This window comes from Elgaria multicarinata, chromosome 7 (assembly GCF_023053635.1).
Source record: "Elgaria multicarinata webbii isolate HBS135686 ecotype San Diego chromosome 7, rElgMul1.1.pri, whole genome shotgun sequence".
NCBI lineage: Eukaryota > Metazoa > Chordata > Lepidosauria > Squamata > Anguidae > Elgaria > Elgaria multicarinata.
The window spans coordinates 36,202,881-36,228,618 of record NC_086177.1 but is presented as its reverse complement, the minus strand read 5'-3'; the positions used below and the strand labels follow the sequence as shown (position 1 = coordinate 36,228,618).

The following is a 25,738-nucleotide window of genomic DNA, read 5'->3' as shown; positions in this document are numbered from 1 at the left end:
AGCCTCACTAAACCAGCGAGATGCCCCGAGTCGATGCAGATCTCAAACTGGACTTTAAAGATGTCTTGGTTAGACCTAAACGAAGCAGCCTCAAAAGCAGAGCAGAGGTGGGGGCATTTCCAAACAAGCATGCTCCCTCCCCCCGCCGCGCTTAATACTTCGCATCTAACCTCTTTTCTCTTTATTTGCATTTCCCCGGCTAACAGATTAATCGTCCTGTCCTTCCCGTCTCTTGTCTTTTCTTCCCTAACCCCAAATATAACAATCCAGATCTTTCCATTTATGATCTCATAGGTGGGTTTGGTTCTTGTGCATTAGCTAAAGACACACTACAGGGAGTGTTTTCATCCATCCATTCAATTTATTTAATTTTCGCTTCGCCCTTTGCAGAATGAGATCCAAGGAAGGGTCCCTTGCATAATCCTTTTTATAGTGAACTTATCAAAGACGGGTCATTCTCCCTTCTCTCTTGAACGGGTCCACTCGGTCCGGCTGGTGCATCTGCGGGAGTTTTTGTCTTATATTTGCAAGAAACCAGAATGGGTTGGGCAGCATTGTGCTCGGATTTGTTTGTAGAGGCGCGGATAAACTAATGGCATGGCACATCATCTTGCAAGCTAATGGGTGGACTGGAGCGGGGCCGATGGCTTCAAGTTACAAATCACAGGCCTGCGGTTTTGAGTGAAGGCAGGGAAGATAATACCAGAGAGAAGCGGTTTTGTGAGGACAGGGCAGGTCAGGTGTCCTGAATACACACTCAACAGAGGAAGGGTGGACAAGGTCTGAATTTTTATAGATTGGCTGCATCCAAATAAAAAGATTCTTTTTGTGACTAGCAGAACTATTCACTGTGTGTGTGAAGCATTTGTATATTTATGGCTGAAGTGGGATCTTCAACAACCTTGAAAATATATTTAGATTTTTGATTAAATAATCAGTGCACTTAAATTTTACATATATGGATGTTGAAGATCCATAGTATCTAGGCCATAGAAGTAATAGTTTTATCTATGCATTTATTTAATTTCTATACTGCCCAATTGTCAAAGCTCTATGGGGAGTTCACAAAGTAAAGTTTAAAACTGTATAATATAAAAATAAAACATAATGTAAAATCCTAAAAAAGTTTAAAACAGCAACAGAATAAAACCAAAGTAAAACAAGTGACACTGCAACATCTAAAAAACACTAGGACAATGTTTTCAAAATTGAATGACTGCATTAGGCCACATTGCAGTATTGTGTCCAGTTCTGGTACCACATTTTAAGAAAGGTGTTGACAAACTGGAGTGTCCAGAGAAGAGCAGCCAGGATGGTGGGGCCTGAACCAAGTCCTATGAGGAACAGTTGAAAGAGCTGTGTATGTTTAGCCTGAAGACAATATTAAGGGGAGACATGATAGCAGTCTTCAAATATTTGAAAGATTCTCATTTGGCAGATGGAGCAGAGTTGAAATCTGTTTCTCCAGAGGGTGCACTAGATTAGAACCAAGGGATGGAAATTTCCTAGAACCAGAATTTGTCTAAACATTAGGAAAACTTCCTAACACGGAGAACTGTTTGATAGTGGAACAGACTCGGGAGGTGATGGGTTGGATATATTCAATCAGGAATACTGTAGCTGCGTCCTGCGTTACAGATCTTTTGTTGGGCAGGGGTTTAGACTAAGTCAATATTTCCAACCTGGTGATCTCCAGATGGGTTGGACTACAACTCTAACACATCTGTTGGGCACCAGGTTGGGAAAACCTGGACTAGATCTCCGAGGTACCTTCCAACTGTATGCTAACTTCACAAATGAAGTCTTTTAAAGAGGGAATCAGGTCAATTGATGAAGATTGGGTCTATCAGTAATTGCTAACCATGTAGGTAAATAAAATCTAATCTATGTTCAGTGGAAGCATGTCGCAATTTGGTTGGTCACCGTGGGAGACAGAATATTGGTCTATATCAGTGGTTCCCAAACTTTTTCAGGTCACCGCCCCCTTGGTTCCACAAACTCATGCCCAGCGCCCCCCTACCATACACTATAAAAATCATTATTCAGAATAGTGGTTTTCAACGACCCACCAAGGAAGATAATAACAATAAAATTCAAAACAGTAACAATTAATTTAATACTTTATTCAAAATCCAATTGGTGTGCCCCGCCACGCTGGCTGCAAACAGAGGTGTTCGCTCTCTTTTCCCTCCCTCCCTCGGCAAGCCTGGGGCAGGTGCTTCCCATTTAGAGGGGATTCTAGGAGTTGAAGGACTTTTTTCTGTCTAAACATTCATAAAATTGTGCCTTTAACTTATCATGTCACACTAGCATGAATACAGGAATCAAATAGGATTTCCTTCTTCAGTGGAACACACTTACTTAGGAGTAAGCACCATTTTGTTATAGGAAAGAATTATGTATTTTAATTAAAATTTTAAAATAATTATCTGCCACCTGGTACAGAGTTTTCCTATGGAAAATCTGGCTGGGACTGAAGTAGAGGGGCACTAATTTTACTGTACTTATTGTCTTTAAATATGGTTAAATATCCCACAGTTACCTTGCTATTCTATTTCTACAATTCATTTTCTCCTGTCTTTTCTTCACCCTCTCTTCGTTTTTAGGCTGAATCCTATGCACATTTACTTCAGAGTAAGTTCTATTGAGCTCAGTGGGGCTTACTTCTGAGTAGACATACTTAGGATTGTGTTGCAGCTCTGTTTTTATGGTGACACAAGATGCACACATACCACATTTACCAAAAGAACGCTTGAAAAAAGGGGGTTGGACACCCTGAAATAAGCAAGGGCAGATAGGAATTGTTTCAGCAAGCATTCTGGAAAAATGTGCTGCTGAATCTTCTTTAGCCAGGAAGGACCTGGGGAATTGCAATTCTCTCTCCCTCCCCCTTTTCTTTTCTCTCCCAATCCTGTTGTAGTCCAGGTTTTTGGGGGGGTGGGAGCACACACAGAGACACACAGCATCTCTCTCTCTCTCTCTCTCCAACCCCGCTCCCTCCAAGCCCCCCCTCTCTCTTCAACCCCCCCTCCCCCCAAGCCTCACAATAGCTGCCGGGCTGATTACGACAGGAGGGCAGCAGCTCAGAGGGGAGATGGCCCCAATCTGCAACTCCTGACAAGGGAAGGGAGCCTGGTGATACCTTGCAGCAGCACAAGCAGTCCTGCTCCCCACCCAGCCTGCTGGCTGACTGCTGTTCTTGGCAGCTGCTCTGCCGCCCGCCGTCCTCCACGTGCTCCTTCCTCTCTGCCACATGGCTGCTGCTCCTGCCTTGTGCAGCAACTATCGCGAGAGGTCTGCCGGGGCAGCTTGTAGGAGGGAGCAGCTCTGGCCGAGGGATCGAGCGGGCGGCGGTGGCTCCAGCAGGAAAGAAGCCCTGGGCCCTCCTAGGCAGGAGAAGAGTGGGCAGAGCAGCTGAATTCGCCGCTGTTTCCTGCTCTGCTGCCTCCTGTGGGCGCTTCCCCCACCCCCTACTTCTGGTGGGGCCGCTGTGGGCTTGAGATAGGAGGAGAGAGCGGCTGCGTGAATGAGAAAGGCCTTCCTGAGCAGGAGCGGTGTGGGGAGAGCAGCTGAATTTGCCGCTCTTTCCTGCTCGGTCCCTGGGTTTTAGGACCTTCTGGAGAGACCACCTCGTGCGCCCCCCTGCTGCCCCTTTGCCTCTTAACGCCCCCCTATGCAATCCCACCCCACCCCCCAAGGGGGCAATACCGCCCACTTTGGGAACCACTGGTCTCTATGGACCTTTGGGTCTGATCCTGGCGCAGGGCTTCCATTTTCACACACAACACATCTGTTTTGTTCTCATCAAAAATAACTTGGTTGGCTGCCAATGAAAGTGAAGTCTTCCTCCTCCCTCCTATTGCCCTCCCCCGTTATGTAAATTCCTGCAATATTGTTGGTTGTGGTCCAATGATTTGCACAATCATCTTAGAACTTAGGTCCATGACTGGAGGCTATTCTCTGATTAACCAGCAGCTGTCATTTCTAGCACAAGCATTTTCAAGTAAACAATCTCGGGTTATATCTCCGTAACCAGAATAATGTAAACTGCCCAGAGAGCTGTGGCTGTGGGGCAGTATAGAAATGAAGAAAATAATAATAATAATAATAATAATAATAATAATAATAATAATAATAATGGAAATCCCTCTGGAAAGTGGGTTTATAGTATCCATTAACTCAACACGCTTACAGTGATGTATGGTATGATGTCACCTTGGGAACAACATTCCAAAGATAAGGGGAATGCTAGAATTGTGTTGCCTTTTCTATGGGGTACTATAATGGTTAAAAAAATGAATGGTCAGACAATTAGTCAAATTTTGGGGGGTTAATATTTGCTTTAATTTTTATGTGGTTTATATCTTTGGGGGTAATTCACACAGATTTACATTGATGTGTATTTCTTAAAACAACCCTAACATCAAATGTTTTACATCCACTCCTAAAAAATGGAATAAGTAATGTAACGTTTTTGACTGCATGTATCATAGAGGTACACAAGCAAGGGAAGGAACTGGGATTAACTGTGGCTTGGCACAAAATATGGCAAATACTTGTAGTCCAACAACATTTAGGATTGGGCTCCATGCATGTTTAAGATTGGCTTTAAATTATCTCTCCTCCCCTCCCTCCTGTCATGTTCTGTTCTGGACCAAAGAGTTGTTTTTTAATTAAGGAAAATCTGGCTGCCTAATTTGGCACCACTGCCCACGATTAAATACAGATTGATTTCTCAAACCATTTCATGCTGTTAGAAATTGGAGAGAATATAAGATTATGAATAACTCCAGAATATGGTGCTTCTTGTAGAGAAAAATTAAAGATCGAAAAATTTCAAATCTTGAGCTTTAATAGCCGAAAAGTATGCTTCCACATCCTGGCCAGGGGCTCGAGGCAGTCAGATCTACAGCTCTCATGTAAGCTCTGTTCTGGGCAGGCGTACAGGGAGAAAAACGCAAAGGCAGGGTCAGAGGGAGGGCCTTGGGCTTTGTGAGTCAAGCCCACTCTCAGAGCAGCCATCTTGGTGGCAGGGATGGTGGTGGAGGTGGCAGAGGTGAACTCTCTGAAGTGGAAGAGGAGGAGAAAAAGAAGTGGCCACAGGAAAAGCCAGGTTTTAAAATATGGAGGAAGCGGAAAGGAGGTAGTCTTGAGGCCTGAGGGGAAGAAGCCATTGTCATTCACTGGTGATAGGTATGAGGAAGTGAGGGCCAAAAGACTAAAGTAACCATACAGCTACTGGGGATCTGACATAGTGGGAGTCAAGGAACAGTATGTTTCACCCTCAGTTACTAGCGCCCATGGCGACATGGGCATTATACTAGTATAATCAGATTTGGCACTTCAAGGAGCAAAAGTGTACCTAAATAGGTCGTTAATGACTAAAAAAGGGCCAAAATCTGTAATTGAGTGAATCTCAACAGGCATTTAGCTCCATAATATGTGGGTCACTTGGCTAATTGATGGAATGATCAAGAGGTTTTCTGAGCTGGATCTTCATGAATTCATATGGGGGCTGGGGAAATGATCCCAGTGATTTCCTGAAGGGCTTAAAATGTGAGAACCAGCATGCTGAATGTGTCCTGAAAGCAAAGTGGCAGCCAGAACAACTAAAATTAGTACTATCTGCAGTAATTTGGCTACCATATTCTGGACAAGTTGCAAAATTTGTGCCGCCTTCAAGGGCAGCCCCGTGTAATGCGTATTGCAATCCATTTGGGAGATTACCTGGCCATGTAATCAAGCATCCAAGCCGATTTATTTCAGGAATATGTGTAGTTGGTGAAAAAACCAAAGTTGATAAAACATGTTCTTTCTGCTGCCTCATCCTAATCATCCAGGAGAAGACCTAGATCTGGAAGCATTCCCAAAGTACACACCTGCTCTTTCCAGAGGTGGTGATTCCATTGGTATTATTTACAAGTAGTTAAGGTCAAATGAAGCATGTGAGTTGACTAACATGCCTTAGACCAGCCTACAGGATGTAAACAAAGTGGTTGGCTTGAAATATATGCTCCCTCCCTGCTATCTTACGTACGTGTTTCTTATTATAATGTAAACATGCATTATGGAACTATAGAGACCTGTGCGGGGAAAGAGTGGTTTAATTCACATTACCTTCTTTTTAAGTGTTTACATTTTCCTAACCTTATGCTGTTATTCTATATTTAATTAGGATTTTGACATAGAATAATTTATAAAAACTGTCATCCTTTGCCGGTACAAAGTGCAGAGTAAAACATTTATTTATTTATTTATTTATTACAGGTAGATCTCTTGCGCACCTTCACATTCCGGAACTCCAAACAAACCTACACAGGGATCCCCATTATTGTAGCAAATATGGACACTGTGGGAACTTTTGAAATGGCACAGGTTATGACTAAAGTAAGTACATTTTAATTCTTCCTCTCTTGCAAATAAAATTATCTCAGTGATCTAAATTGTAATCTATTTACTATGAGCTGTTCCATTTTTTTTTAATAAAACTAATCTGGAGTAAAAGGATTCTAGATTCCAGTCATATGACTTGTCTACATTACAAACATGTGACACATGATCCATCTGAAGTTAAGAATATTTAATGCCACATTTGTTGTGGAAGTAATTTAAGCATGTGTTTAACACTCTTATTGAAATCAGTACATCTTAAAAGGACTTAGCTTTGTGTTTGTCATTCCCAAACTAACTTAACTGTTATAAATCTGTGAGGATAAAAAAAAGGCTTTAACAGATTTCACATTACCTTGACAAAGATACAGTTTACTTCATAACTTTCATTTATAGTAGACATATTCTCTCATTGTGATTTTTTGTAAACTATTTTTTGGAAATAGTTTTTAATATATAGTACTTTTGGGATATTTTAAAAATAGCACTTTTGGGAAATGATGATTCTGAATTCGTTTCTTGTCTGTCTTTTAACTGCTTCAAAAATGTGCATGGCTTCCCATTGGAAACATACAATTGCCATGTTTAATAGACTGGTATAAAGTTAAAGTACTATGGACTGGACTCTCCTAAGTAAGGTAACTTATTGTAGGAAAGCAAAAGATGCATTTTATTTAATATGCACTGAAATAGTAAATGTTAAGATATATGTAGTTTTGTTTTCTCATATGTAAGCAATAACTAAATAAAAGTGTAAGCAATGATTATAAATTGAACCATTCAGTCTAGGGTGACCATATTTTAGAAACCAAAAAGGAGGACAACATGGTCGCCCCCAAGGGGGCATCTCCAGTACCAAGGGGGCGTGCCCACCCGAACATAGCCTTGGTCACATGTCTGATTTTACAGCACACATTTAAGACAAATCTGTTCTACATAACATCTTAATGTTAAAATCACGGAAATAAAGAACAAGTGAGAGATTCAATGTATCTGAAATTAACTTCACTCACTCCTACTTTTGTAGGTTTTGCTGTACTTGGAAGCTTTTGCTATACTCTGTGTGTTACATTCTCCCCTTCCCTCAAATATCTTTTCTGACTGTATCTTCACTCATTGCAAGCTGCTGTTGTTGTTAACAGGGTTTGCTACTGGCCCCAGATCTGTTTCAAATTTGGTATGGCTAAAGCTCTACCTAAAAGCTATCATGGTGCCAACTTTCAGCTCTTTATCTTTAAAAATGACAGTTTTAAAAATAATAATTTTAAAACCTCAATTTTTAAAAAATTCCTAAAAAATCAATGGATGAACGGATCTGTTTCAAATTTGGTGTGGCTAAAGCTCTACCTAAGTCCTATCATGGTACAAAGTTTCATCTCTTTAACTTTAAAAATGACAATTTTTAAAATAATAATTTTAAAACCTCAATTTTAAAAAAATTCCTAAAAAATCAATGGATGAACGGATCTGTTTCAAATTTGGTGTGGCTAAAGCTCTACCTAAATCCTTTCATGGGGCAAAGTTTCATCTCTTTATCTTTAAAAATGACAATTTAAAAAAATAATAATTTTAAAACCTCAATTTTTAAAAAATTCCTAAAAAATCAATGGATAAATGGATCTGTTTCAAATTTGGTATGACTAAAGCCCTTCCTAAGAGCTACCATTGTGCCAAGTTTCATGTCTTTATCTTAAAAAATGACGGAGTTATAAGCATTTTTGTTAATTCCCATTAGAGCTGCTCTTTGAAAAAAAATCCGGATTTCCCCTCCCGGATTTGCCATCAAAAACTCGGACAAATCCGGTCATATGGTCACCCTAATTCAGTCAGTTTATGCCCTGCTTTTTGACCTACAGGTACTCAAAACACCTAACATACACAAAAACACTATAATTTCATGCAATTTTTTTAAAAATCTAGTCATCAAATTAAAGAACTAAATGCAGTAAGTTACATTACTTTTCATCCATCCAGCTAACACCATTTCTTCAAAGTCATTAGACCTTCTGTTCAACAACAAAAATATAGAAGGGCTAATAAGCATTCCCAAACAACCTTAATTCTGTGGTGTTCGTTGTTTATGTTATTGAGGTCCCATCTGGTTGAGCTAGTTTTACTTTACTTTCTTTTTCTACACCACCTTGTTCGGTGTCTTAAGGGTTCCAACATATACATTTCCAGGAGGGTGTGTGGCCTGGCCCAGTTGAGGTGCAATTCAAGCCTGTCTCCCACTGATTGCACAACATGCAGGCCTGGGTTCTTTTCTCTTCCTGTCAATAGGGCTGCAGCACCTTTTCAAGGCTTGCTTTTTCAAGGGTGGACAGGGCCTAGTTCCTTTGAGCTAGGAACTAGGCCCTGTCCACCTTGATTTGTCAGGCAGGCCTGGGTTCTTGTCTCTTTCTCTCAGTTGGGCACCAATGTCTTTCTCTTAACAATGTCCAGGGATGGATGGGGCCTGGCCTAGCTGAGGTGCTTAGCTTATGCTTAGTTTCAATATATCATTGCATAACTGTATTTACTTTATGGCTACAAAGGCCTTGAGAGCCATTTTTGGTGGAATATCAGGATATAGATTTTAAATAAACAAATAAATCTAGTATAGACATGCTATTACACCACAATCTTTAATCCCCTTTTGTCTAAAATGTACTGCTGCTCCTCCTCCAATACTATTCAGTATTTTGCAAGACTGCAGCCTTACTCCTATATGGGAGTAAATATCAAGGAGGTGATGACAATAGTTCCGTGATATGGGATTCATGTACTGAACAAGAAATTTACCTGACACCTGCATTTGGGCAAACATGTTCCCCTCCCCACTGTTCCTTCTTTTATGTGTGGCAGAAGAAATCTGTGCATGGAATTCTAGTTTTGCATACAGATTGACCTGCAATATTCTTTAGTCAAATAAGAACCAATAATGTTTTGCCTTGTAGCCGTGGATCCCTTGTTTTGTCCAGCCACAGCAAACTGTATAATAATATTATCTTGTTTGTTTGTTTCTCCTAGTATGCAATGTTCACTGCAATACACAAGCATTACTCTCTGGAAGAGTGGAAGCTATTTGCAAGCAATCACCCAGAATGCTTAGAGGTATATTTTCACATAGCTGATTATTACATGTAATTACCGCTTTTTAAACTGTATTTCTTGGAATTTAGAAAAATATCTCATGTATGTAAACTGAAATAAATATGTGTTTGTTGCAAGGCAGTAATTTTGTAAGGGGGTAAATGCTTTTTTGTAAATGTAAGGGAGTGACAGGCCCCTCAACCGTCAACCTTTTCCACTCCACTATCTAGTGGGAAGAAGCTTACAGTTCTCCTAGACCAGGGATGTAGAATCTCAGGCCTGTGAGACAAATCTGACCCTGTTGGGGTGTGAATATATCCTCTGGGATTATCCAGATGGCTCCATCCCTTTCCCGTTCCCAAATTCATCCACCAACCACCGGTTATTTGGTGGTTTCCTGGATTGTACTATAAAGCTACAATCTTATGCATACTTATCTAAGTAATTAGAATAAAGTGACAAGAATGAGGACAATGTTAGAGAAGCAGACTTGAAGGATGAAAGTCAGTGACCAGTATAATGTAGCTAAGTATGCATAAATTAAAAGTCTGAATCTGGTGTGCTACTTTTGTAGATTTCTTGCTGTGCAGTGCAATCCTATGCGTGTTTACTCAAAAGTCAGATTCACTGTATTCATTGGGCCTCATTCCCTAGTAAGTGTTTTTAGGAATGCAGCCTTAAATAATAAATATATATGGAAAAACAAAATATTAATGGAATGTGAAAACAGATGGTATGTTATGTAGGCAACCCTATATTGAATCAGGCAATGCATTCATTGAAGAAATACATAAAAGTAAGTTGGCATGACAAAAATGGATAGAAAATAGGTTTGTTCGGTAGGGACTGAATATGAAAATAGCTTCCAAAGAAAGACACAATATTTTGCTAAAACAGAAATGGAAATACTTAGGAGACCAATCAGGAGACGAGGCATTGTACAATATCCCAAAACTATGTTGTAAGGAAACAGGTAAAAAAATCAAGAAAGGGTTTGGAAAATGTAACTGAAACAAATAGGCCTTTTAAAAAACCCAATCTGGAAATGTTTAAATGTCAGAAAGATACCTCTTCTGAAAAACAAAGTATTGTATTGATAGACCTGTTGAGTCTCAAGAGAAAATAATACTATGCATAAATTAGTGGATAACATAGCTGGGAATGGAAAATTCCCATTAATTCTCAAACTGGAGTTGCAGATCTTTAGACTTGTGCTAGATCTTTAGATTTGCAAAAACTTTCTTTCTTTCTTTCTTTCTTTCTTTGCTAGAGGTATATTCTAAGATTTACTGCCTTTGATATTCCCAGTTGGTTTCTTCCGCAAATAGATTCAGAGAGAATGCTCTTGACCTCGTTTGCATAAAAGCTACTGACCACTTTTATCCTCTCTTTCCAGCATATAGCAGTGAGCTCAGGCAGCGGATTGACTGACTTTGAGAGGCTGACAAATATCATAGAGGCCGTTCCACTTATCAAGTACATTTGTCTGGATGTGGCCAATGGATACTCAGAGCATTTTGTGGAGTATGTGAAAGCTGTCCGTGTCAGATTTCCAAAGCACACCATCATGGTAGGTCTGATGAGGAATGGATGGGTTTGTCGTTTGATGGAAGTTGTTGCTTTTCCAACAGGTGTTTTTTGTATCGTGCAACTTGGATGGCTCCACCATTTCTGGAAGACTGAATACTTCAAACATTTTTGTATGAGTATCATTCATTATTAACAGACATTCCCATTTTACAGATGGAGTTCCAAGGTTAAGACAGAGTAGCAGGGCCGGCCCTACCATTACACAGGCTGTTGCGCCCGCATCAGCCAGCAAAGTGGGAAGTGTAGAGAATTGCGTAGCTCTCCCCGCCGCTGCCCTTTCCAGGAGGGCCTGCCATCACCTCCCTGCCACTACCAGCAAATGCTCTGGATAGTCCCACCATCTGTCTCACATTGTGGCATTTGCCACAGGAAGAGAGCAACTGGCAGGGCTCTCTGTGGCAACCTGCTCGGTGCACCGCCAGCTGCCGCTTCTTTCAGCGGGCAGCTCCCACAAGGCAGGAGCAGCCAGGCGGACAGGAACAAGCAGCCAGTCAGGCCAGCTGGCCGAGCAAGTGAGGGAGCAGCCAGTCGGCCAGTCCAACAAATAGGCCTGCCAAGTGGGTGGGCAGGGGCGGTGCACTGCTGCCTCGCTTGAGGTGGCAAAATACATTGGACTGCAGTGCACAGTAGTCCGGATGCATGCAAAAAGTCCAGGTTTTAATTTCTGTTACCTCTAGGTAGGGCTAGGAAAGACTCCTTTATGGAACTCTGAAATGCTGCTGCAAGTCACTGTAGACCATACTACCCTAGATGGACCAATGACCTGACTAATAAGGCAGCTTCCTAGTCTAGTCTATTGAGCTGTTTCCTCTTCAGCCCCCATCCCCACTGCAAAGCACTGTTCAATTCAGGAGAGTGTGAAAACAGATTCTGAGTTGGCCAGGGGAATCTATTGAAGGGGAAAGGCTTTATTTATTTATTACATTTTTATACCGCCCAATAGCCGAAGCTCTCTGGGTGGTTCACAATTACATTCAAAAATATATGCATAGCTGTGGAACATAACCAGTGACTTGTCCAACAGCACCTACTGTCTGAATTCCTATTTAAGTATAGGTCTTTCATGTCAGAGCTGTATGTCTTCTGTGGACCAGCTTGGCTCTCAGGAGGATGGGCTGAATCAAGGCTTAGAATGAATATTTTAGGTTTTTACCTCTCTGGCATGCAGGTGTCAGATACAGAGTAGAGGGGAAGGAGATGTTTTCTGTATTGTGTTTGCTCTTGTAAATGTAGGAGGTAGGAAAGAAACAGCGGTGGGGGGGAGAAGGGCTAGTGGCTATGGAACAGACTGAGTTTAATAATAGAAGTTGTATTTTAGAGCTTTGTAGTTTACTCTGTTCTAGGTCCCCAAACTGAGCTTTCTTTCGGTAGTCAGCAGAGATCACTCAGAGCAAAATTGCAACATGATCTGGAGCCTTGAGCAGTGTTTCACTTCTTTGGATCCTGTAACATGCTCACCTCAAAGTCTATGCAAAACAACAACAGCAACAACAAAAGCAAAAACAGCCCACCGCTGCCTGCAGTTCATACCACAGCACATTGCTCCTAGACTGAGGAATTCTGACGCTTAGGAATTGAATTGAACATCAGAATTTTCATATAGCCTAGAATCTTCCCTTCCCTATCAGGAATAGTTAAAGCGTTTGGGGTTTATAGTTCAAGAAAAAGATGAGTAATGGAGGTGGGGCTTAATCACTGGTTATAAAACTGTAAGTGGAGACAAGTAAATTTTGCTTAATCTGAAAATTTAGGAGAGCGGGGAGAACAAAGTAAGTATTATTCCTTTAATGTGAACTATGCAAGGCAAAGGGACAGCACATTCTGGTGGCAGTAATTGCTTCTGCAGGATAGGGGCATGTATCCTTTGGGCTTCCGAGGACCCAGCGTGTAGACTGGCCCTGATAATCTTTGATTGCTGAAATAGGGCATTTGTACAATTACATGCCCACTTGAAAGGAGTCTTGTGATTTCTCACATCGGCTCCATTTGTATATGCAAATAAGAGCAGTGCACTGCATATGGAAGGCTTAAATAAATAAAAACTAACTCAGTTATCTTCTCACTGGAGCACTCATCTTTGGATTTATTTCTCATCTGTGATGTTCTTGCCTATATTTCAGGCAGGTAATGTGGTGACAGGAGAGATGGTAGAAGAACTTCTTTTGTCTGGAGCAGACATTATCAAAGTGGGAATTGGACCAGGTAAGCTGATTTGAAGTACAAACTGTGTGTGTGTGTGAGAGAGAGAGAGAAAGAAAGAAAGAATGAAAGAGAAAGAGAGAGAATGTCACTGCCTTGTGCAATAATGTTAGGAGAATTTATAACTTGGGCCTTAGCTAGACATAAGGTTTATCCCAGGATCGTCCCGGGGTCATCCCTGTTCATGTAAATGACACACAGGATATTCCTGGAGCAGGCAGGGATGACCCTGGGCAGATCCTGGGATAAACCTTAGGTCTAGCTAAGGCCTATATCTATATACACACACATACCAATTCATGTTGGATGTGTTGTGAGCATAGACTCTAGGCTGGTAAAATAGATGGGTAGCAACATATCCCGTGATGTTAGAATGCAGCAACATCACAAGCTACCATCATGGTGCTTTTCCTATTCAGATATGGGGTGCAGTGCAAAGATGGTGATGCTATAGTGAGTTTAGGTTTCAAAGATGTTCCTGTTAGGTTGTCTCAGGTCTCAGTCTCCAGGAACTTGCTGAATGGCCCTAGGTAAATCCTGTCTTCTAAGCCTTAGTTCCCTATATGTAAAATGGAAATTACAGTATTTTATTTTGAAGGGTTGCTGTGAAGATAGGAAAAATAAACACTGAAAGTACTGTATGAATGAATTAATGAATAAATAAATAACCACCTAGTGATCAGGCTGTGCTTTGATGTTATAGTACCATGAAAGAACCCACCCCCTTTCAGAAAGAACAGTGTTATAAGATGTACCAGTGTGTCAGTCACAAAATAAAATGGTAGCTCAATCTAACCAGACCTCTTCATCCTCATGTCTCAGAGTGGGAGCCCTATCCCATTTTTAGACTGAAATTAGGAGGCCCACCCATATCATTCCATTCTTGCCAGAAAGCCTGTGACAAACCTTTTCTGCTTGACTAGAAAAGTCATTAGCTAGCCTGACTCCTTAAGGCCAGAGACAACCATGATGTCATTGTAAGTCAAATATACTTTGAGCTGATGTGGACTTGCCATTTCTGATTTATTAATCATGTTAACGATCAGGTATAGGCTGCAGGATTGTACACTTGCTCCTACCTTTCTTGTGTATGAATTTCCTCACCTTTCTGTTGCTGATTTTAAAAAGGATTATAGGTTCATTGCAGTTAATACTAATTGGTCCCCTTGTAACCAGGATGTGTTTCAAATGCTGATTTAGGAGGAACTCTGGTAAGCGTTAACCACAGATATAGTGCTGGTGCTGATGTAATGGTTAACCACAGTAAAGGCTTGCAATGGTAGGACAGCAACTTTGCACAGAAGAGAGAGGTGAAAGAGTGTGCAACCTTGTTTCTTAATTGGGGAGTGCAAAGCATTTTACAAAGTTCTCAATGATACCTTGGTTAGAAAACTGGCTAAATGCAGGCTTGATGAATCCACCATTAGGTGGATTCACAGCTGGTTGGGAAACCATACAATGATTATCAGTGGTTTCTCATCAAACTGGAGGGAGTTTTTAGTAGGGTACAGCATTTAATCAACATTTTATATTTTAACATTTTAATCAATGATTTAGATAAAGAGTTGGAGGGAAACCACATCAAAAACAAAACTGGGAGGGAAAACTAACCCCTCAAGGCAAGAATGAAATTCAAAATGACCTTGATACATGGGAAGATTAGGCTGAAAGAAACAAAATGAAATTCAACAGATACAGATGCAAAGTTCTGCATTTAAGTGTCATCATCATATCAGATACACAAGTATAGGATGTAGGATACCCGGTTTGCAAGCAGTAGATGTGAAAATTACCTTGGGATTGCAGTTGATCACAAACTATACATGAGACAATAATGTGACACAGCTACGAAAAAGGCGTATGCAATTTTAGGCTATATTAATAGAACCATAATTTCTAAGTTATAAGAAGTAACTTTTCCATTTACTTCATACTAAATGGTGTCAAGAGGGAAACCATGTACTGAGTCGATTCCTCTGTAGTTCAAAACATGTCCATAGTGGAGTTTTGCACTGAATTGCTGTTAGGCGCAACTGTTATGCTGCTCTTCTCTCTCCTTGTGAATCCTGTTAGGTGCCATTTGTGGAGGCTATGGGCGTTGCGTTCTTCCCCACTACTAAAAAGATGTTGTGCTAGTTTAATAGGAACGACTTTCACAATCAACCCTACCCACATGGTTGTGTCACTTGCATGCAGCCCCTTCCTGTGTGGGCTGACATAATGAAAAGGTTGCTCCCGCATGGGTGCAGCAATTTATGGTCACCAATGGTTACATCTTTCCTAGTCTATTAGCTTCATCCCACGTACCAGTTTCCTTGAATTATCCCCTGCAGCGCTAAGATGCCGCCGTTGTTGTTGTTGCTACTGGGCGGCTAGATCCTTTGCATACCAGGAAATGGGTTTAAGGGGGGAAATGTAAAAAAAAATCATTAAAAAATCAACAATGACCCAATCTGATTCAAATTTGGTATGCTTAAAGCTCTCCTTAATATCTATTACTGTGCCAATTTTGATATATTTATCTTTAAAGCTTACGTAGATGTAAGCATTTTTTCCCCTTCAAATCCTGCTCCTGTGCCCCAGTGGCTGCTCGGATGATACGCTCGAAAACTAGTATCAAAATACGGCGAGGCTTTTGCCTTTGAAGCACAATTAAAGCAGGATGCATGGGAGTACTTCATAATAAAAGCAGATTATAAGATGGAAAACTTTGGAGTCCTTTGCACACAATTAGCAGTGATTGCATAGTATAATGCCAGTGTGATAAAGCTCTATATGATGTCGTGGCTCCAGTTTCATCTTCCTTTTTCATCTTTAATGTCCAGGATCTGTGTGCACCACTCGGATAAAAACCGGAGTGGGTTACCCACAGCTGAGTGCGGTCATTGAATGTGCAGATTCTGCCCACGGATTGAAAGGCCATATAATTTCAGTAAGTAGGATTTGCATTAAATTCGGCAAAACAAGCAAGAGTGTGGATTAAACATTCCAGCAAGTAGAAGTCAAGGAAAACCTTTCTATGATAATTTTTGAACATTAGTTGCTGCTCATAAGGACTCAGGAGATTTTCTAAGGTATGAATCAGAAACTTGCACCTAACCTCAGTGACTCAGAAGAAGTCCCTGAATTGGGCCTGACATAGGCTATAGGAAACAGACCCTGGAATACTGATACAGTACTCATTCTCATGGAGAAGTATTTAGGACACAGTAGCTTGGTTCACACATTACAGTGTGCTGCTACATGCTTCCCAATCACTCTGACTGTAAACAGGAGAGGCTAAACAAATGTTAGAGTTACATCTGAGCCAGGAACTCTGGCTTGTCTCTCCTCCAGCAAGCCAGACAAATAACCCAACAACAAACCATGAGTTATTTCTCTGGCTTGTCAGGGGAGAATTAAGTCAGAGTTCCTGGCTCACATGTAACATTGAATGTAATACTAAATAAACCATGGACAGGAAGTTGGTTGGTCATTTGGCCACCTCTGCTTGCAGTGGGAGTGATCAGGCAGCGTGCCCCAGAATGCTATCGTGTTCACAATAACCCAGATTTTTTTTTAAAAAAAAATATCTCTGGGTTATTCTGATTTTTGAACTGGGCCAATGTTTTGATTAGGGCTGTGCAATGCCTCGGGCTGAATCCGAGATCGGTACTGAAGCCTCGGGGTGCCTCAGGCTGATTTGCAGAGACACTGGGCCACTCCCCCCACCCACCTGCTTGGGAAAGCCGTAAGTCCAGGTGAGTCTGTTGGACTCACTGGACTCACCTCCTTTTCCTTCACCTCCCTCCCCAGTCACATTCCACCACCACTGCCACTGAGACTTACCTGTAAATTGTGTCCTTCTCCCAGAGAGCCATTCCTCTTATGGCCATAGATATAGTAAAAACAGAGAGCTGTCATGATATTAACTTTAAATCCCGGCTCAGCTCTCTGGGAGGAGGACACAATATATAGTTAAATCCTGGCAATGGCTACAGGTTGGAGGAAGGGGGCAAGCAGACTGCGAGCAAAGAATAAATTGCGTCCTCCTCCCAGAGAGCTGAACCGCAATTAAAAGTTAAGGTACGGCGGCTCTCTGTTTTTACTAAATCTGTGGACATAAACTGGTTCAGAACAAGATAAGCGAGAAACTGACCATCATGGTTTGTAGTGAGCTCCAGTTCCTTAGGTCTAATCTATCTATCTATCCCAGTTATTTATATGCTGCCTTCACCATCACCATGAGGCAGCTTTTACCATATCACCTTTGGATAGTGGATATATTTTAATGTGCCCTCATGTGGCTAGCGCTAGTATTTTATCAATCCATGCCAGATGGAGTCCCAGCTTTCATTGTTTTGGTGTACAACACAAGGGAACATTCAAACAACCTATTCTCCTAAATAAAAGTAATTTAGTAAAAATTACTCCATAGTGATCTTACAATGTCCAAATGTAACATCAGAGCAGTGCAGTGAGAAATACCACCTAAAAGGGTCCTCAAGAAGGTCGGTATTCTGTGGGCAGATCCCATTTAGTGTTCTGTTTTGGTCACTACATTTAAAGGATAGATACTTTTTAGAATATTTAGAGGATCTGGGCATATTTTGGCCTGCTCTATGAGTAGCTGGGCCAATAATTATGTGCTTTGGCCAGAATTTATTATTTACATCACGGCAGTGTGCTTCACTGTTTAAGATATCTCTCTGTGTTAGTTTGTAGACCACAGTCATGTATTGGTTTATGTATGCATTTATTTGGAAGATCTATATCCCACCTTTATTAATTACAATATTAAGTTGTTGAATATTAAACAAGCAACTCTTAAATGGCTCTTCTTCCCCCGCCACCCTTGCTATACTGCTTCTCTTATGTATGAAGTTCTTTCATACATAATACATCACAATCACTCTCTCAATCAATCCCTGCACAATCACCACACTTTTCTCTCTCTCTCCCTCTCCTTCTGTTCTCAATCCTAAAATCCTATTTCTAATCTAAACCCAATGTCATCTTGTCTCTCCCCCATCCTATCTTGATCTAAACCAAGGCAACGACATTCCTTCCTCTTCTCCACTTCACACCAGCCTAAGCGTCCATAAAGATTGTTCAGCGATGCTCTCTCACATGGTCACATAAGGATTACTTTGGGGACAACCAGCGAGCAAGAGAAGCCGTATAGCAAGGGTGGCCGGGGTGGGTGGGGGGGAGAGAAGAAATACTGATCCCTTCATGCCAAAAAGAGGCACCAATTTTTGTCCAGTATAGTGTGCAGTGTCTACCAGGACATCCCAGTGCTCACTGTGGAGACCTTTCAGCTTGATGCAATGACTTCTGTGTTCTCCAAGCAGGTGTTGCAGCTCCCAACCTTTTCCCATCCTTGACTTGGAAGACAGGCGTGCAGCCAAAAATAATAGAGCAGTTGCTTTGGAGGTCACTGATCAAATGTTGGATCAGAACAGAGATGGGCAATCTTGTAAGAGAGTCAGAATGGTCCTCAGCAATCCTACATCTGGCATGAGAGACATAGTTCCTTTCAGCAGCCAGGGCAGAACATTGGCACTGACTTCTTTCCCCCTCCCCCTTTTTTGTAGGATGGGGGATGTAGCTGCCCTGGAGACGTTGCTAAAGCTTTTGGTGAGTACTGTGTGCTGTTTGAGGAGTGTGAAGAGCATTAGGACCAGTCTAACATGACCTACAGTTTCTAGTTTAATATTTTGTCTTCAGATTAATTATCTTCGAAGTATCTTAGATGAAGAAAATCACACAATTCACTATAGGATGATATGGAGCAACCTCTGTCTGTTTCCTGATACCTAATAGTTAGAGACTAGATTTGGCATTTAGATATGAACGTCCTATCCTTAATTTTGGTAGCAATAACTATTCTGGCTCTGAGAATTCCGGCCCTTTGTATAGCTGTCCAGTTTGTCTCTGAATCGTGATCCTGGTTGTCATAAGTTCTGCAATTAGCACACAGTGGGCATTCTTCCAATCCTTGGTTAGCTTTCTGAGACAACTTTTTGCCCAGTATTACCTGTTGCTATTGTGAATTATTTATTTATAAGATAAATACATTGACTTTTAGGGGAAACCCTCCGAAGACAAAGTATGTATGTCTGTGTAATACTAAACAGACGGTGCAGTGCATAATAACTTGTAGAAGAGCTACACACTTGAAGAAAGGAAGCTGGATAGAATTGCTATAAACTTCCAAAATGCATCTGTGAAAATCCCATTGCAATGAATGGGTTGCAGGAACATTGCATTGTGCAGCAGAAGTGCTTGGGGGTTATGTCCAGTGGCTAATTGAACAACGATCATGCCTCCATTCATCCCTAAATCTACAGAATTGAGACAAGTAAAGTCTTAGGGATACAGATGAAGGGAGCAGAATCAAGAACTATTTTGGCATTTCAAACCAAAATGGTTTACACAGGATAGATGCTGTATGGAGCTAGTTGATCTTTGTGAGGTGGAATGATGGTGTGCTCATTGCTCAACTTTGAACTGGTTGGACGTTGGCCACCAAAGTGTTGAATTTAGAACCCCACCTCAATCTGTCTAGAATACTTCCTCTCCTACCAGAAGCTATTGTTTTGATGATAGTTCTCTTTACTGCATTCCCTATGCTGATACCACCCCTTTCTTTAATGCAATCTCTTGGAGGCTATTCCAGCTTCTCACTACAAGGTTGAGATCTTGCTACTAGGAAAAAAAAACACCTTTATTTCAATAGGAGTGTTTCCAAGAATTAAACAAACAAGAAACAACTTTAAAGGGTTGCACTGGTTTTCTTTCTAATGCTTTGCTTGCCTGCACAGTTTCTTTAATCTCATTTGATCTACATGCAATGGGAAAGGATGCCACCTCTGAAATGTGTGGAAATATGGATGTGAAATCTTGGCACCTGACTAGTCAGGATTAGAAAAAAATATATATCTTTCATCCAAGAACAAAGTTTGCCCTTAAAGAGGTCTGGCTGCAGAAAATGAGGGGAGAAATGCCAGAGATTTAAATGATAGCTAACTATCCTCTGTTGGCAGAAGAACTCAAAATTTAACAAGAGTGTTATTTCCCCCCCCCCTTAACAAAACCTTTAGGATTGTGACATGTTGCATTCTTTTCAAAACGTAAGCCGCCCCCACATAGCCTGTGAAGGAGAAAGCATTACTGATCTTTCATTTGGGCCAAGAAACACATAAATTTCTCCCTTTTCTTCTGGCCATCATGAAGTTGTGTATGTATGTTCTGATGCATGCCACCGCCATTTTATTCTTCTAGGGCCGTGGTTCTCAAAGTGTGAGGAAGGCCTTCTGAAGTGTGGGCAGTTGGGCAGAGGACATATACGAGTTCTTCTCTGACTGAATTTGTATAGCTGTCTTGATGACTCCTTATGCCCTCCCATATAATAAGAACATAAGAACATAAGAAGAGCCCTGCTGGATCAGACCAAGGGCCCATCTAGTCCAGCACTCTGTTCACACAGTGTCCAACCAGCCATTGGCCAGGGATGAACAAGCAGGACATGGTGCAACAGCACCCTCCCACCCATGTTCCCCAGCAACTGGTGCAGACAGACTGCCTCGAATACTGGAGATAGCACACCAGCATCAGGGCTAGTAGCCACTGATAGCCTTTGCCTTCAGGAATTTATCTAACCCTCTTTTAAAACCATCCAATTTGGTGGCAATCTCTACATTTTGCGGTAGTGAGTTCCATAGCATTACTTCCTTATATATAATACTTACATTGATGAGTAGGTTGTTGATACTGATGCACCCTAGAAAGGAAAGGAGTCACTTTTTTCTGCTGTGCTCTTTTGACTTGGTTTCTCTATTGCACAATCACTCAAGTGCTCTCTTTATTATTATTTATTTATTTATTTATTATTAGATTTTTATACCGCCCAATAGCCAAAGCTCTCTGGGCGGTTCACAAAAAACAATTATTCAATTATTCTTTATTTATTGTTAGTATTTCTGTATCACTTCTCATTTGCACAAATCCTGAAGCTGTTTACAAAAGAATATAATAAATACAATACAATAAATAGTACCACACTAGCGATTGATTCAAACGCTGATAATAGCTGGGGTGGGTGGGAAGCCCACATTTACAGATATTTAAATAAACACCTAAAACATGCCAGGGTTGAGGCCTGGCTTACCACAGAGGGGAGATCATTCCACAGGGTGGGTGCCACCGCAAAGTAGGCCTGTCTCCATGTTGCTACCAAACAGAAATACATAGGCTGTGGCACAGACAACAGGGCTTCCCTGAAAATCGTAGTGGCTGGGAGGCTGGTATAGGGGGAGATGTTGAGGTAACCTGGTCTCAAGTAGTATATGGTTTTGTATACTAATGCCAACATTTTATATAGTAAACCTAGCTTGGTAGCACACTGGCAGCCAGCGTAGATCCTTTAGCACAGGCATACTATGTGCACAGTAAGAAACCCCAGTCTGTAACCTAGCTATTGCATTCTGCACTAGCTGCAGCTTCCGAAACAGTCCTAAGACCAGTAATCCAACCTAGAGGTTACCAATGTCTGGATCACATTGGCCACACTATCTCTGTTTAGGAACTGATAGAGTTGGCATAGTCACCTAAGCTGATAGTAGGTGCTCCTAGCCACGGAGGTCATTTGAGCCTCCAATGACGGTTGATGGATCCAGGAGCACCTACAAACTGCAAAAAACTTTCTTTCTCTGTGCTGCCCACAGGAGCTGGTGCTGATTTCGTGATGCTTGGGGGCATGTTTGCAGGGCATGATCAATGTGCTGGGGAGGTCATTGAAAAAAACGGCAAGAAAATTAAGCTCTTCTATGGCATGAGCTCTGACACCGCTATGAAGAAGCATGCAGGAGGTGTTGCAGAATACAGGTACCAGCTATACTCACCCTTTGACACAGGGATCAGTTTTACTTCTCAAAACCTCATTTTGGAATGTTGTCACTGGCAGCCAATAGCACAGATCTGAGCGCAACTTACTGTCAACAGATGTCATGGTTGTACCTCTAGCTAGTACAAAGCTCACAACTCCTCACTAGCAATAAATTTGGAGGTAGATCAGTGTTTCTTCATCACAATGTTCCCCCTTAAAACTAGATATTCTTATATTATGGAGAACAGTGGCCACTATCCAGAACAGAGTTAGGAGTGCTTAAGCCTATTGATTTCAGTATGTTTAGCTGTGCGCTACTTTCACTATGTTCGCGTGTTTTGACAACCAATCAGTGTAAAAAGCGATGCATCGTCTTGCATGAGCAGGTGCTCTGCAGGCAGGTTTGTCGTTATGTGCGAACCAGGTCTTTGTGTAGGATTGTGGCCTCTGGCTTGCTAGCTTCTTACAAGTCAAGGAAGTATGCTATTTTGTTGAGGAATATGTAATGGCACCATTCGCAGAGCTGTTTAGCAGTCTCTGAGCAGGTTCGCCTGATCGCTGTGGCTCCTCGTGGCTTATTTAAGCCATAATGAGCTAGTCGTCTGAGGTGCCATCCTGAATATTTAAGCTGCGGCTTGTCAGTTTGTCCAAACCTGGAGACCGTGGGTTATGTGAGCATTAAACAACCCTTGAAGAACCCATGACTTGTTTTAGGATTATGTGACAGTTGTTTAACAGTGTACAATGACACAACAAGCTGTGATCAGGTTTGAATATTCAAAATGACCACTGGCATGCACCACACCCACCATGACTTAAGCCATGGTGGGCTTTTTGATGGTGCAAACTTGCCATATCAAAGTCACAGATTCTAAACCCTTCATAGTCATAAACCCCGGTCTGTCTATTAAAATGGGAAGAAATTTATTAAGAAAACAGTATTCAGCAGCGCCTTCAACTCTAACTCTAGATAGCATCATCTGATTTCTTTTAGATAAAATAAGGTTTTCAGGCTATAACAATTTACGAAGGCCCACTTGAAAGTTAGGCTGATCAGTCAACTTTCGCCTGAAGCCTGGCCTTCAAAAAATAAATTTGACCATATCCTGGGACAAAGTCCATGTCAAATAACTCCAGGCAAACTTAAGAAATTCAAAGTATATCTTATTCATTCCCCTCTTCCAGATTATGTTCTAGGATGAAAATATTTCCATGTTTCATATTAAGTATCATGAAGGTACATGATCTATTCCCCTACTTAGTTGATTAAATAAAGAATATATTTTTATACACTCCCAACAGTGGGGAAATAAACCCATCCTGGTGGTGTCAAGCAGACTGGATCAGCTTATAAGCACATTCTGAAGGTTTTCATAAGAAGCAAAACAGTTGTGAATAGTTAGTTTGTGACAACTCAGAAAAGCACTTTTAAGAAATTATATAATCTTTATTCCATTTGAAGATGATCCGTCCTCCACATACACAAAACATAGAACCGCCCAGAGAGCTTCGGCTATTGGGCGGTATAAAAATGTAATAAATAAATAAATAAAACAAATAAACAATTGTAAACACAACAAACAAATTTCCAGGATTGCCTTAACAACCTGTCTTACTGGGTAGATGGTTTTTGAGTTAGGAGCCCAAGCAAAAATGACTATAGGAGGGGGCTTGCAGTGTTGAAGGCCCACCTCCAATGCAGATTGAGAAATCACCTTTTTTAAAAATAGCAGAGAAATATGTTTTAGTTAATTGAAAAGAGCATATTCCACCAATTGATATAAACCCAACTTCATCTCCAGAGCTTCAGAGGGCAAAACGGTAGAAGTGCCTTACAAAGGGGATGTAGAAGACACCGTCCGTGATATCCTGGGAGGCCTGCGATCTACCTGCACCTATGTGGGAGCTGCCAAACTCAAAGAACTGAGTCGAAGGACAACTTTTATTCGAGTAACTCAGCAGCACAGCCAAGTCTTTCATTAGCCAAAGAGGAAAAAACTGAGCTTGGAGCTGTGAAACGTGCTGGCTTTACTTCTTCTTCCTCTTCTTTCTTTTTTTGGGTGGTGGTGGTGAGGGGGTTTGGCAATACAGCTTCCTGCTGGCATACACCAAGCTAGGAAAGAAAGTGGATTGATTGCCACCAGAGTTTATTGTAGTGGCGGGGTTAAGCATAAGGAGGATAAGCCATAAGCTGCCACTAGGTCTACGATCATAATTTTTTGTTCAAAATACGGCACTATCTTTTTTATTGCCTTGGCCTATTTAAATAAGAAATCTAGTTTGATCTTTTAATGATAACCCGTGAAAGTCACCCAGATCTCAATGCATAGTATCTTTGTCTGCTGAAAAAAATCCTGTTACAAATAAAAGCAAATCCATTTACAGTCAAATGGCCAGTTCTTGCTGCTCCTGCAAAAATAGCATGGGAGTCAGGAGATGAGGAGGGCCACTTTGAAAACTAAAAGGTGCTCCATTGCAGGGATGTTGCCCAGCATGTCAGTACTTCTAACACTAAAATATGCTGCTTTATTTTCACTGTGACATTAACTGCTTGATTTTTAATATGTGCGGATACATTAATGTTCTTTAAATTGTTGATTAAATGATTATATTCATTGTATTGTAATGCTTTGCTGGGGAAGTTGTTCCAATATAGCAAATGGCTACGCCCTTCGTATTCAGACAGAATATTTTAAAGAAGAAACATGTAAGATAATGATGGTTGCTATATTTCCCAAATCTTATTTGAGTAAGGACCAAGAACACACGACAGCTTCATATTTTTGGAACTTACTGTACAGGACTGAATAGGGAACCTCATTCTGTTTATTAAAGATCAAGTCCTTTCAGACACTACTGCATAGATTAGAGAAGGCCCAGTTCTCTTTTAAGAGCTAGCCAAGAGCATCAGATCCTGAGGTCTGAGCATCAGAACCAAGGTCTTGCAGGTGAGGAGTGGCAGCGTTGTCATGTCCTTCAGCCTGTAACTCCCCTTGTCAAAACTTCATTCTTATTGCCAGTACAAGCTGTTGTTGCAGGCCGTAATTGTGGAAAACTGCAGTGGTTTATTATAAGTGTTATTAGAGTGAACAAACCTAATCCCATAAAAGCGAGTTCCTTGGATAGGTTGAACCCTATTCAGGTATTCAGTTTTAAAATCGTGTAGCGGGAGAAAGAGGCATGTGCTCCACCCCTCCCCCTCCATTCCTGAAACCACACCACCCCCCATGTTGACAAGGAAGGTCTGTAGATTAAATGATTATGAAATTCCATGTAATTGGGAAGCCTGCCTTGCCCATTCTTATCGACCCCACATCCTCTCTACATGATTTTGTAATTGAACATCTGAATAGGACGTCGGTCATGCAGCCTTTCAGCTGCTCTGTGACTCCTATCTTCTGGAGGGTTGGGGTTCTTCACCTTCTGCAGGAACAATGAGTGGCCGCCCATCTCCGACCCTGGGGTCAATCATGTCACAGGCAAAGAAATCAGGTTTTGCCCTCACCATGTCCCCAAGTGCAGCTGCTTCACTTGCTTACATGGCTCCATTCATTTCTATGGAAGAAAATAAAAGGTCTTCTGTTATGAAATGATTGAACTGGGGGTAAGCTTCACCTC

At 41.3% G+C, this 25,738-nt stretch overlaps 1 protein-coding gene across 1 annotated transcript; it reads left to right on the top strand.

Annotated features, from left to right (window-relative positions):
* GMPR (guanosine monophosphate reductase) lies at positions 1-24,502 on the top strand. The gene is made up of 9 exons (XM_063130407.1): positions 1-107; positions 6,268-6,387; positions 9,400-9,483; positions 10,859-11,032; positions 13,173-13,254; positions 16,077-16,183; positions 18,828-18,870; positions 21,960-22,119; positions 23,923-24,502. The coding sequence occupies exons 1-9, from the start codon at positions 21-23 to the stop codon at positions 24,101-24,103; spliced, it is 1,038 nt and encodes a 345-aa protein (XP_062986477.1). The 5' UTR covers positions 1-20; the 3' UTR covers positions 24,104-24,502.
* Positions 24,503-25,738: the final 1,236 nt, after the last annotated feature.